We start from the raw sequence: 14,525 nt of genomic DNA, 5'->3' as shown, positions 1-14,525 counted from the left end.
CGTCCTCCTCCTCCTCCTTCAATAATGGCATACTTGGCAGCACTTCTGTTATGTCCTCCTCCTCCTCCACCTTCAATAATGGCATACTTGGCAACACTTCAGTTATGTCATCCCCCGCCTCCTCAGTTTTTTTGTTCAAAAACAGGTTCTCACAAATCTTTCCCATATTTTCAACTTTTGCATCAGACAAGAGTTCTAAATCACGAGCGAAGTCTTTGAGAACCAGATCCTCAAACATTTTGTCTGCAAGACTCAAGTAAATTTTCAGGTGTGAATATTCAGTCGTTTTCACCGCCTCTTTTCCAGGACAGTTGTTCTTCCCCTCTAAACATAAGCTTGGATATTCACGGAAGAAATCAATCTCAAGTTTCGCGAGAGCCAGCTCTAGAAAAGGGAATGAATTACCAAGCATTTTGTGCTGAATACCTCCAGGCTTTTGAAGAGAACGACGGGCTGCCATATTTTCCTCATCAGAAGCTCGAATTTCTCTCCTGGCACGAAGTGAAGGTAGCTTGAGGGATCCTTGCATGGCGAGGAAGTCTATGTTGGTGCATGTGGGACACTTCCCTGTCTTCCGTGGGCGCTCTTCCTCCTTAATGGCACCAAATTCTGCTTTTATAAGCTTTCCTTGTGGTGTTATGTGTACCAGCGCAGGATGTATGTTGGTGTAATTGTTTGCATAGGCAAAACTTAAGTTACCATCCCATCCCTCGGGTCCTGGCATACTCCCGTCTGTCCTCCACGGCTCCTTCACTTTCATGTATATCTTCTCTTTAAAATTGAAATAATTCCATTTGGGAGCCATTAACTCTGGGTAGGTCCATTTGATGCCTTCATAAACATAGTACCCACCATATTTCTTGGCCATTTTTCTTGAAGTTACTCCACAATTTTTTAGATGTTTTCCTATATTGATTGAATCAGTTTCGGGTACTTTCCAATGCCTACAGAAATCTCTAAAATTGTCTAAATATGCTGGGCGCCATATTCTATCAGTACAGTTGTTTGTGAAGGTAACATAATGCAGATTAAAATACAAGAAATTTTTCTTACTCCTGAATCCACCCTCTCTGGCAAAAAACATGTTCTTCATGATTTGATCCTCCTCACATGATAACCGTGCCATGTTATCTTGCTGTTACAGGCAGTTGTAGTTGAGTGGTATAGTATGCACCAGCTTCGTAAAGGTGTCAACTCAAAATGAATTCTTCCACGTGATTTTTGCCTTCCGATGGCAGCCAGTGATTTAAAGTATCGCAGACTCGCAGTGCACAGCGAAGTGCTTGAAAAATGCCAGCAAGTACCGTCCTATCACACACACCACAAAGCCAGCCAGGAGACAGGACGTGTGTGCTGGGCAATCCCCAGGTCCTGTCCTCCCCCCTTACTATTTTTTAACCAGCCCATACCCCACTGACCGGGCTAATGTATGGCCCGGCCTGCACTATATGTGCAGGAAATCTTTAAACGAACGAACGAACGAACGAACGAACCGTCCTATCTTTGGGGAGTTTCAGGTCATATTTTATCAAAGTTTATCAGTACTACACTCAGGTTTTTTTTTTTTTTTTTTTATTGAGGCGAAGATGCACTTGATAAGTTGGTGTCGATTGGCTGAATGCAACATGTCCGAATAACATTTACTAACCCAAATTTCCCCATCAGATATATGTTGTCAAATAATAACAAAAGAGATTATGACGTAACGTTGCATTCAGCCAATCATCACTAATCTGTCAAGTGCATCTTCGCCTCGATTAAAAAAAAAAAAAAAAAGAGTTTAGTTTGCTATATATTATAATCCACAATAACGCTGTACGATGGCATGCTACTCTGAACACGAACGGTAACAAACACAAATCTAGAAAACCTGCCAATACCTCGTACTCATATCCTGAAACAAAGTGCTTATCGATAAAACATTCTGGATGGAACTCGATTTATCGATGATGTATTTTGCAACAGAAATCATGTGCTTTGCCAAAGAAGAATAGATAATACTGCAGACAGTAAAATCTGAGGAGAATGCTGCATGCACTCCGAGCGGAAATAGGGGTATCCTTTGCGCAAAACAGTCTTGTGAAGCACGTACTATCGGACTACAAATAAATCTGCCAGACACCCTAATCCCATAAGGGGTGGCCACAAACAAATCGCCTCTATGTCGCCCTGTACCCCGCCATTTCACTGCCCTGCTCCCATCTCACACCCCCGTCTCTTATATACATCACTCCATCCCTCCATCTCCTCCTTGGCCTCTACAAATATACTGTTTAGTTATTGCTATATCATATGAGAAAATGGGTTAAACGCCAACAGTGAAACAGCCGAATATCTGCACGACGTACACAGTGCTTGAAAGTGTTATTAAAGAAAAAGAAAAAAAAAACGCAACAGAATTTTCTGAAATTTCATTTGAAGCGCGCGGGGTATGAGGACAAGAAAACCCAGACACAAGCGGACCCATAATCGCTAATCAAGCAACACAGAGCAAGAGGACGGAAAAAAAGAAATTCAACGCCCAACCCATGATGAGAAGATATAATAAAAACAACGTAACCCATAAACTCAAAATGCAAGGAAGCCGAAACGAATGTAGTCCCGAAAACGTTACTATACTGAGTAAACATTGGGAAGCTTTCTTCACATCACATCACATCGCGGAAGTGAGCTCGCTTATATTTTATCCTATTGTCTCAAATTCATTATGACAGTAATTAGTTTAAACATGTAATTATATATATTAGATAAATGTACGTTTTACTTTAAGCAGCAGAACACTACCAGTTCAGTTGCTATTACTCAAAGTTTGTACCGGTATTTATTTTTCTAACCAACATCATCCACTCACTTGATGTAGTGTTGTCTACTTCATCCTTAGCTTTTATCATTCTTTTTCTGTGCCTGCCCTCCTCTCTACCTATTTCTCCCATCGGTATAACTTTAGAAGTAACCAACGTTACCAATTTTCATTATATTACGTCCCTGAAATATTCTAAGACTTATCCTTTAAGCCTAGTTTCAGTTGGGGGAGCAAATTTTGTAGGGATAGTCATATAGTGACTTAGGTTAGGCTGTCGCTCAGTAACGGATGAATGTTGCGCCATATTGGCTGGTGCAGGCGTGTGCATTTCGTCTATGTCAGGCTCTACATCAGGCCTAGGTTAGGTTAGGTTAGGTTAGTTTGGGTTAGTTTAATGCAAAATAGTGTATTTTTAATTAATCTTGATCTTGATTTTGGGGGATAAACCCACTTTTGGAAATCTTACTCAAAATTCCAAAAGGGGGATTTTCCCCCCAAAATGAGGGTCAAAACTAATTAAAGCACAGTATTTTGCATTGGAAACCATAAAAAAAATAATAAAAGAAAACGTTGGTTACTTCTAAAAATTTACCCTCCCATCTTTCCTGTCACTTATTATTGCTTTTCTTTCCTTTACAGGTGGCTTTACATTGAGTGACAAGCCAAATGGTTTCCTGTAGCCAAGAAACCATTACAACTCTGGGTGGTAACCACATAACCAAACCATATGTGCTCTCTACGTGTCAGCAAGTGGGTTGGTGAAGGGTTAGCGCTCCTCCTCATAAAACAAACAACTCAAAGTCAGGTGGCCACCCCGTACGGGATTATGGCATCTGGCAATAGATAGATAGATGGATAGTATTTTCATGGTGGTAAACAGTTGTAAAGTTGTTATTAATTCTTTACCAAACGGGAGCAGCCTTTTGATGTTTTCTGTTGAAATGTGTCTTTTACAGGTTCCTTATTATTATTCCTGTATTACCACAGCTACTGAGGATTTTTATAAACAGCTCTGGAAGCTATATACAGTATAAATGAGGATTTAGCATGCGTAAATATTCCACCGATGCCTGCCAGTAGCCATCCATGTTTAATGTTCCTAACATGCATTTTTAAATCTGAAAGCTGCAAGTCAAAAGCAAGTAAGGTTAGGTTGGATTAGGTTTGGTTAGGTTAAATCGTCAAGTTTCCTATTGCTTTGGCAGGGGATACACTGACGCATCCAGGCGGAGTGATGGTTGCTAAACATGGCCAGTCAGAGAGACCGTCAGTAAACATAGCTACAGACGACCTGGCCGCTTCCTTACTTACCCCAAAATAGGCATATTTTGTCTTTTCCCAGTCACTTCTTGCAGTCACAATGGAACAGTTAACTGTCTGTGTTGCTTATGTACCAAAATTACTTACCTTGAGATCATGAGCTTGTTAAAATATAGATGGAAACACTGCACCCGTTTGGTAAAGAATTACTCAGTTGCTTTCTGGTGACTTTCTTTCCCCTTGTCATCATCAAGGTCCTTACACCTCACTGACATTTGTAATTGTGGACTTATAAAAACTTACTTGAAACATGATGTGATGAAGTTGTACCAGTATGGGGGTAAGGTTGTGTGAGGTGACTCTATATAGGGCTAGGTTGCACTGGGGCAAGTTCACCAGTCCACATAGTATAGTGACCTAGTCCAAGAAGTGTATCTGCTAGCAGACTTCAGCAAAGTGCATTTGCTGTTTCAGTCCGAGTTCATTTTGGACTTGAAACCAATGTTTCTTCATTGGCTTTTGGATATTTACTGTATTCAGATTTGATGGTCACGACATGGTATATGACGGTTTGATATGTGATAAATCGATAGAATAATGAAGTACAAGTTATCCGGTTTGGGGTTAATGGTTGTGTAATTCACTCATAAAATAATTTTAGTGGTCATGTATGACAATGCGGTGCCTCCTGTGCAAACTGACAGTCAGATGTTTGAGCCAAGATGGCCATCCAGTGTTTACATTCGCAGTGATCATCTCCCATGTGTTCCATTTCATGTGTGCATGGCAATGGAAACATCATTGCTATTGCCAAATAACAGTGCAGGTGCACAGTGAATAGTGCAGTGCAGTGTGTGATATTAAGTGGAGTGATAACTTTTTGTATTCAAAATACTGAAACTTGTGACTTGGAAAACATGTCTGACAAGGATGCAGCCTCCTAGTGGAAAGTGTGGTGCCACTGAGGATGCCGGGAGCAAGCCTAAAAGGGTACCGGTAAGGTTTTTTGAGATTTTAGGTTATGTGGCCCATGATCCCCAATGTATCCCCATTAAACCCATGTTAAATTGACAGCGATGTATGATGAATCACTATGGAATAGGTTTTCACCTTAGGCCTGTATAACCCCATCGCATACTGGGTCATGACTGTATTTATTTCTTCTGCATTTTTGGGGGGGGAGGGGATTGCATATGACTTGTTTAGGTATGACTTCTCGAATAGTGACTGATTACCCCATACAAAATGGGAAGGGTTTTGAAGGTCAGGGAAAATAGAGGGTTAAGTAAGTAAATAGTTAAAAGTACAAAGAATCCTTGAAAAATGAAGATTTGAGTCTGTGAAAACTGATGATCTGTTGTATGTTTTGGCAAAAGTCAACCTTTTCATTTTTAAAATTTTCAGATCTACTAGTTTGAGAAAGCCAAATCTTTAATCATAAGTTTGGTATTCTTCGGTCATTCTCTAAGAAGGGTCATTTAAGGATATAGCATAATCCATTCGTAATAGAATATTACCTGCATGCAAGCTGTTTTTTTTTTTTTTTTTTCCAGTCACAGTAGCAAAGATGGTATTGTTTTCAGTTTGTGTGTCTGGTAGCACGATAACTTCGCAACCGCTCAAGATAGCATCACAAAATTTCACAGGTGTATAGTAGGGAAAAAAATCAATCACGAGTTCTAAATTGGTGAAAATATGTCAAGGTCTGTTTGTCCGTTACCAGATAACTTCACAACTGCTCAAAATATCATCACAAAATTTTGCAGGTGTGTAGTAGGGATGAAAATCTATGAGTTTGAAATTGGTGAAAGTAGGTCAAGGTCAGGGTCATATTCCAAGCCATGCTAGATATGTATTGGTTCACGGCAGGTGTGATTCCCCCCTTGGAGGGGCCTCTAGTTTGATTCTATTATTGAAAGTTATAAAATGTACTGGTAGTCTTGTATAGCTTTTTATGCATATGAATGTTTAATTTTTACAATTTGGTTGAGCTTCCTTGATTTTAAAGTTTCCTTCGTATTACCGTAATCTCTCTTATAATGAAGTTGTGATGGAAGTGTTACTGGTGCTTGGAAAGTTGATGTAAATAATGAAATTTAACAGTAGCACACATCAAACTTGATAAAATCTAGTTAAGGCTGAAATGGCAATTGTGTCATATACTGTATTTTAATTGGATAATCCTTGAGTGTGATTTTTATTTATTTTTTTTCAGACTTGTGGAATATGTAAACAAGTCAGGGGAAGCAGCAATGACTTCAACAGTTATACAGAATGTTATCCGATGTGTCCCAAGAATAACTTGGTCAACACTTCGACAATGTTCATCATCATCAAGACATGCACGGGAAGAGAATTCATCACACAAAACAACTCATTTTGGATATGAAACTGTATCAGAGGATGAAAAAGCTGAGAGGGGTAAGAGACCATTTTCTTAAACTGTGTGTTAGTGAGAACATTTGTAATTTGTATACAGTACAGTACTTGCACAAGTCTGGTACATCATCAGGTATTTTTAATCCTTTCATTGTGATTGGCAACCATAGGTGTGTTAGCTATTCTAATACTGCCACTCCCACACCACTGCTTTATTTAGATGAGAGATATCACCTGCAGTCGGAGGGTGGATACTTCTGATTAATCCTCGTGGATGTTATTTTTGCTGACCCAGAATGATTTTACTCACCAAAGGGAAAATGGATGCTGTCTACTCTAGGGGTTAACCTAATTATGACATTCTTAAATTTTATTTTTGTTAGCTACTGTCATGTGATATCCTTTAACTTGAATGACTTCATGTCATCAGAAGGTTAAATATAGTTTCCAGTAACTCTAATGATGTCAGAAATATTAACTGTTGGAGTGGCTTCCAACTTTCTTATTGTAACAAGTGTTGTGTCACCTCAGCTTCAGCTTACAACTTCCCTAATTTACCTGTCATTTTCACCATAAGAATGCATTTTAAACCAGAGCAATCACACCACTTACACAAACTACAAGAAAGCAGACTGGACAAAATTTACTGAAGAAGTGAAATGGCATTTCAGCACACTAACAACACACCCATCACCAACAATGACAGACGCATTAATAAATTCAACTTTATCATATTTATCCCCTGCTGGGATGATTCTTAGTAAAGCAGTTTACCTCCCTTGAGTCATTGTTTTATAACCAATGTAAATTAATGAATGCAAATTACTCTGAAAACAGGAAGTTATTCTGGAAAGAGGTGCAGAAATGTAGAAGTGACATTGGAAAGAAGTGTGAAGGATGTAAGTGGTAGATTAATTAATAACCCATGAGGATGAAGTAAGGACAAAATAGGAGGATTATTTTGAAAGCCTGATGAATGAGATTGGAGAGAGCAGAATGGCTGTAAACATGATTGGTTTTGGGGGTGTGCAGAGAAAGAATGCAGTGCCAAGAAATGTGACACGTGCAGAAGTAAAGAATATTGAAACGGCTGAAAAATGGGGAAGCAGCTGGTGTTGATGAAGTGCATGCAGAGATGATTAAGCGTAATGGAGAGAGTGGAATAAAGTGCTTGTTGGAGATATGTAAGAAGGCATGGATTTGTGAAACAGTGCCAGCAGAGTGGAAAAAGGCTGTGATTTTACCCCTATACAAAAATAAGGGTGAGCGAAGTGAGTGCAAGAATTAATCGTGGCATAAGTCTGTTGAGTGTTGTAGGGAAGGTATATGGAAGAATTATCATACAGAAAGTAAGAGAGATGTCAGAAGGGATAGTGAGTGATGAACGGGGTGGCTTTAGGTATAGCAAAGAATGTGTGGATCAGATATTTGCAGTGAAACAGATAGTGGAGAAGTCTTATGAGGAGGACTATAGAGTGTTCATGAAATTTATGGATCTGGGAAAAGCATATGACAAAGTAGACTGAGAAGGATTGTGGAAGGTTTTGCATATGTATGGTGTAGATGGTGAGCTGCTAGGCGCCGTTAAGAGATTTGATGATAGTAGTGAGTAGTAGGTAATGAGAGAGTGTTTTTGATTGGTGATATGAATGGTAAAGTTGGGAATGTGAAGGTGGATGGAATAGTTGGTGAGTGGGGTGTGCCTGCTGAGATAGATGAGAATGGGAGTCCGTTAGTGGACATTTGTGCTGGGAGGGGGTTGGTGATAGCCAATACCCTCTTCAGGCATAAAATGATCCACAGGTATACATGGCGAGTGATGAGAAGGGTGGGTGGTGAACTGAATGAAAGGAAGGCAATGATTGATTATATGTGTGTGGATGAAAGGATGCGAAGATGTGTAAAGGATGCAAGAGTGTATAGAGGTTGGGGGAGTGGACTTTCTGACCACTACGTGGTGGTGGCCAGAATTAGAATGCAAGTAAGATGGAGGAATAGAAGAAGGGAAATACGAGAGGAAGGAGTAGTTGCAAGGAGAGTGGAAAGGTTACAAGAGGATGAGAAAAAGGCAGAGTATAAGAGAGAAGTGGAGGAACAATTGGGCAAATATGAATTGGAGCAGATGGGAGACGTGGAAGGTGTGTGTAAGATATTTACAGAAGAAATATGTGCAGCATGTGATGTGGTGTGTGGAAGGAAGAGAAGACGGAGGGGGGTGCAAGGAACAGCATGGTGGACTGAAGAGGTGAAACAGGCTGTGACACAAAAGAAGAAAGCATACAATGAATGGATGAGAAATAGGGGCTTGGAAGAAGTTGAGAGACGGAAGAGAGAGTTATATGTAGAAAGAAAGAGAGAGGTGAAAAGATTAGTAAGAGAGAGTAAGAAGAGAGTGGATGAGGAATTTGGAAGGAATTTGAGTGTAAAGTGGAGGGACTGTAAGAAAATGTTCTGAAGAGAGGTGAAAAGAGTAAGACAGGGTGGAAGTGAAGTTAGCAGGGGAGTGAAAGATAAAAATGGTAGATTACTAGTGGAGAAGGGAGAAAAAGTGAGCAGATGGAGAGAACACTTTAATGAATTGTTGAACGTAGAGGATGGAAGTAATGCAAGTATAAGTGGCTGGGGAATGGCTGGGAGAAGGAGGGAGGTGAGAAGACAGGAAGAAATCAGTAGGATAGAAGTTGTGGAAGCAATGAAGAAAGTTAAATCAGGGAAAGCCCCAGGAATTGATGGAGTGTGTGGTGAAATGCTGAAGCATGGGGGAGATATAGTAGTAGAATGGATGTGGAAGATGTGCAGATTGGCCTGGGAGGAAGGTAGAGTCCCGGAGGATTGGAAGTCAGGTATAATTATTCCCTTGTACAAAGGAAAAGGGGAAAAAGAAGTATGTGGTAACCATAGGGGCATTTGTCTTCTTAGTATAATAGGAAAAGTGTATGGTAGGATACTTATAGACAGAGTTAGAGAAAGAACAGAGAAATTAGTTGGAGAAGAACAGGGAGGCTTTAGGAAGGGAAGAGGTTGTGTAGATCAGATATTCATTCTTAGATCTTTAGTGAAAAAGTTTTTAGAGAAGGGAAAGAAGTTGTATGCGGCTTTCATGGATTTGGAGAAAGCATATGACAGGGTGGATAGACAAGGATTGTGGAAAGTGTTAAGAATATATGGAGTAGATGGGAAGTTGTTGAATGCTGTGAAGAGTATGTACGATGGTGCGAAGGCTGCAGTGCATGTGAATGGTGAACTAAGTGAATTTTTCTCTTTGAAAGTTGGTTTGAAACAGGGATGTGTCATGTCTCCATGGTTGTTCAATCTGTACATGGATGGGGTAATAAAAGAGGTACAAGGTAGGGTAGTGGATGTTGGAGTGGCCATGGTGAGAGAGGATAGTGTTTGGAAACTCCCTGTACTGTTGTTTGCAGATGATACTGTGTTGTTGAGTGAAGACGAAGGGGAGCTGCAAGGCTTGGTGGATGAGTTTGAGAGAGTGTGTAAGAAACGGAATGTAAAGGTGAATGTAGGGAAGAGTAAAGTGATGGTCTTTAAGAGAGGTGAAGTTAGTGAATGTACAGCGAGGTTGGATGGTGAGGAATTGGAAAATGTGAGTACGTTTAAGTACTTGGGTAGTGTGATGAGTAAGGATGGAGGTTTGGAGGGTGAAGTGCTTGAAAGGGTACGGCAGGGAAGAAAGGTTGCTGGTTCTTTGAAAGCAGTGATAAGAAACAGGGAAGTGAGCATGAAAATGAAAAAGTTACTGCATGACAGTATTGTGATACCAACTCTAACGTACGGAAGTGAAGCTTGGACATTGTTGGAAGGACACAAGTCAAGAGTGAGAGCAGTGGAAATGAGTTATTTAAGAGGAGCCTGTGGAGTCACGTGGAGAGACAGGCTGACGAATGAGGATATAAAGGAGCTTTGTGGTGTTGATGTGGATGTGATAGGAAGCGTTATGAGGAACACACTGAGGTGGTTTGGCCATGTGGAGAGGATGGAGGGTGAAAGACTGATGAAGAGAGTGTATGTGAGTGAGGTGGAGGGGGGAAGAGGGAGGGGGAGGCTGAGGATGAGATGGAGGGATGGGGTGGAGAGGTATATGAGAGAGGGGGGTGTGAGTTGGGAGCAGGGCAGTGAAATGGCGGGGGACAGGGCGACTTGGAGGCGATTTGTTTGTGGCCACCCCAAACGGGATTGAGGCGTCTGGCAATAGATAGATAGATAGTGAGGGTAAATGGGCATCTAAGTGAATGGTTCACAATCAGTGTGGGCGTGCAATGAGGTTGTGTGATGTCCCCATGGTTGTTCAATGTATATATGGATGGGGTGATGAGAGAAGTATAAACATGAGTAATAGAGAGAGGGATGGCGTTGGTAATGAATGATGATGGATGGAATATTTCAATTCTGACGTATGGTGATGATGCAGAGCTACTTGCAAATTTTGGACAAGAGCTTGATAGACTGGTTTGTAGATGTCTGTGAGCGTCATGCATTGAAGGTAAATGTAGAAAAGAATAAAGTGATGGTTATTGAGAGAGAAAGGTGACTTCCAGTGTGATGTTACGGTGAATGGAGAGAGACTGGAATTGATGAGAGAGTTCAAATACCTGGGTACAGTGATAGGAAAGAGAGGAAAATGTGCAAAAGAAGTGAAAAGTAGATTGTCACAAGGAAGGAAAGTAGCTGGTGCAATGAAGGCCTTGATAAGAAGTAGAGGCTTGAATGTTGCAGCAGCACGAGGCTTACATGAAGGATTGTTAGTGCCAACTTTAACTTATGGATGTGAGACTGTGGTGTGGCATGAAAATGAAAAGTCAAGAGTAAGAGCAGTGGAGATGGGACTGTTGAGGAATGTATGTGGAGAGTGGATAGGATATGAAATAATGTGATTCATGAAAGATGCAGAGTGAGGAAGTCTGTGGACACCAGAATCAAAGAGAGTGTACTGAGATGGTTTGGTCATGTAGAAAGAATGGGTGACAATAGAGTGGTGAGTGGTGAAAAAGATATATCGGAACGAATTTGAAGGAGGCGAGGTGGGCGAAGAAGAAGGCGGAGATATATGATGGATGAGTGTGAGGAAGAGAGGTATGGAAGTTGGTGAGGCTAAGGAACTGACAAGAGATCGAGCTAGCTGCATGAATTTTGTGCAGAGAAGCGCATGACTAGGGATTGGGCACCCCATTTTAATGTGACAGCATTCAAATTGACTTCATTGGATATGTATATAAGAAGCTACAGTATGTGGTGAAACCTTTTGACCTATCAGATGGAGCCAGGATTCCATGGGCTTGAATGATGAATGAATGGAAACATGGCCCATTGAACTGGGAAAACTTAAGCTGTCTGGATGCTGCTACTCCTCATCCCGCCCTAAGGTGGAAAAGAAGGTCTGGGTGATAATGATGATGGTGATGTAAATTTACTTCATGTGAGGCTTGCAGCTTGTCCCATCCAGACCTTCATTGTGCCTCATATGAGGGCTGCAGCTCATCAGCAGTTAGTTCAGAAACAGTACATTCAGTGAGGAAACAAGACAACAACCCAAACTTTATACCCCACAGATTGGTTTCCTCATAAAACAATGCTACACACTCAAGTGCAGCTTCTCTCTCCCACAAAGACAAGTGGTAGGTGATGGTGACCATCATCCAGTCACTTGATGTGGCCTGCCTACTTCTTCCTTTACACTCTTGTCACCCTTGTTACCCATCTTTCCACTGCAGGTGAATCTACAATGTGACAGACCTAATGGTTTCCTGAAAGTCAGGAAAGCATTTATAATGCTGAGTAGCAACCATATAACCAGATAACAGGTGATGTGGAGCCTACTGTGGTACTCCTGTTAACTGGATGGAGAGATGTAAATGTGGCATCCATCCAGGAACCACACGTACACACTCTTCCCCATGCCGCAATTTGGCGAGGCATTGTCTGCCACAAGGGAACATTGATTCACTGTATGGGTGGCCCTGCAGGGGTGATTGCATGCCTGCAGTTGATGGGCCTGCCTGACAAGACAGACAGGATACTCATTCACTGTTTTAACCAAAACTGCATTAACCATGGTACAGGGGCATTGGAAAACTGTTATAAAGGCCTACCTGCTACTAGCTACTGGCAGCTCATCCAGTCACTCTTTTTTTTCTCTTGTATGGTGTGTATACCAAAATTTCCATAAACCTTGCTAATGCACATTTTTTACCTGTGCTGCACACACACACACACACACACACACACACACACACACACACACACACACACACACACACACACACACACACACACACACACACACACACACACACACACACACACACACACACACACACACACACACACACACACACACACACACACACACACGATTGGAGCCAGGTATGGGAAATGAAATTCAATGCAAAAAAATGTAAAATATTGGAAATGAGTAAAGTACCAAGAGACCATCACTTAATTATTTGATGGAAAATTAACCAATCACAAAAGCAGGAGAAGAGAAAGATTTGGAAGTGCTGGTCCAGGATAGTTTGTCACCTGAAAAACATATTAACAAGATAGTTAGAGAGACTTATAATCTCTTAATCAGCATAAGAGTAGCATTTCATTACATGGATGAGATGATGAAAAAATTGATAGTGGCTATATCCGCCCTGGGTTGGAATATGTGGCAGTAGTGTGATCCCCACATAGAAAGAAAGATATAAACAAGATAAAGAGAATACAAAGAACAGCAACCAAGATGGTCCTTAGCCTGGCAGATCTGTCTTCCAGGGAAAGGCTGGAAGAACTAGACCTGCCTTCCTTAGAGGAAAGGAGAGAGAGCAGTCACATGATTTCACTCTTCAGGGCTAGGATGGTAGTTGAAAAAATTGACAGAGAAGATCTGTTGGTATGGGATGGGAGAGTAACAAGAGGACATGGAATGAAACTGAAGAAGCTAAGTTGCTTGAAGGATATCAAGAAATGTAGTTTTCCATATAGATGCATAGACCTGTGGAATAGCCTGGACAAAGAAATCGTCCAGTCTAAAAACTTAAATGAGTTCAGAGCAAAATTTGACTCACTGAGAAAAAAAGACAGGACCATATGAGCGTAGCTCATTTCCTGTATATCACAGCGAGGTAAATACACACACACACACACACACACACACACACACACACACACACACACACACACACACACACACACACACACACACACACACAAACCATTGTTCATTGTGAAATGGTCAGGATGTGCAGCGAACAGGCAATTATTTTAACCTGCTGCGTGCAAGTTCCGTTTTAAAACGGTCTAACAAAAATCTGCGGTCAGTGCCAGTACCGTTTTAAAACGGTTTAAAATTAAAACATTCACTGTGACCACATTTTTCAAGATTCGTGAGTAAAAATTGGCAGGCATGTATGTGAACTGTTCCTCTATCATGCCTCAGGCAGTCAAGGCCATACACCCACTCACTCCCCCCCTCACACTCTCTCTGCCTGTGTGCCTCACCCAGTGCAGTACATAGTGAAGGCATGTTGTACATGTTTTTACGTAAGTGAAAGGACTACATAGTAAAATAAACTTGTAAATATTTTCTTGTAAGTGTAAGAATTGTACATAATGATGTCAAGCTGTAAAAACCTTCTTGTAAGGGCCAGGACTGTTCATAGAGAAGTCAGGTTGTACCTATCTTCAAGTAAGTGCAAGACAATGCATTCACTTTGAGACAGACACGCAAATTGTGACAGATGTTGAAGTAATAAGTAATCAGAAAAGTGTACTGAACATTGCTATACCTTCCCAACATAAATACCTGAGTCTGCCTTACATAGAAAACAGCTTTCTCTCACCTATGTGGCCAACGTGAGAGAACAGGAATACCTGTATACGAGTATGCAGGACTCAAAACCCATTTCTGAACTTTGGTGAGTATTTTAATGGTGAAATTCATTGTTTTCACATCAGAATCTATCTTTTTAGCCAACAAAAAAAGGTCAGAAAATGGCCGGCACGGGGGTGACCAATAGGGCTAAAAATAGCTGGCACGCAGCGTGTTAAGACAAATGTGTCAGCTCGAGATGTATGTATGTCAGGT

General features: G+C 41.0%; 1 protein-coding gene across 2 annotated transcripts in view; it reads left to right on the top strand.

The window, feature by feature from the left end:
• The first annotated feature begins 2,601 nt into the window (after nt 1-2,601).
• The window catches only part of Coq5 (ubiquinone biosynthesis protein COQ3, mitochondrial), a 37,529-nt gene continuing 25,605 nt past the window's right edge, over nt 2,602-14,525 (top strand). For both annotated transcript variants that reach the window (XM_080270846.1, XM_080270845.1), the window contains exons 1-2: nt 2,602-2,666; nt 6,279-6,484. In XM_080270846.1, the coding sequence (XP_080126972.1) occupies nt 6,316-6,484 (169 nt within the window). In that variant the 5' untranslated portion in view covers nt 2,602-2,666; nt 6,279-6,315. The remainder of the gene's footprint in view (nt 2,667-6,278; nt 6,485-14,525) is intronic.

The sequence above is a fragment of the Coenobita brevimanus genome, chromosome 43 (genome assembly GCF_032717465.1).
Source record: "Coenobita brevimanus isolate Jiangsu-jjx chromosome 43, ASM3271746v2, whole genome shotgun sequence".
Classification (NCBI taxonomy): Eukaryota; Metazoa; Arthropoda; class Malacostraca; order Decapoda; family Coenobitidae; genus Coenobita; species Coenobita brevimanus.
This window is presented reverse-complemented; position numbering and strand designations above follow the sequence as displayed.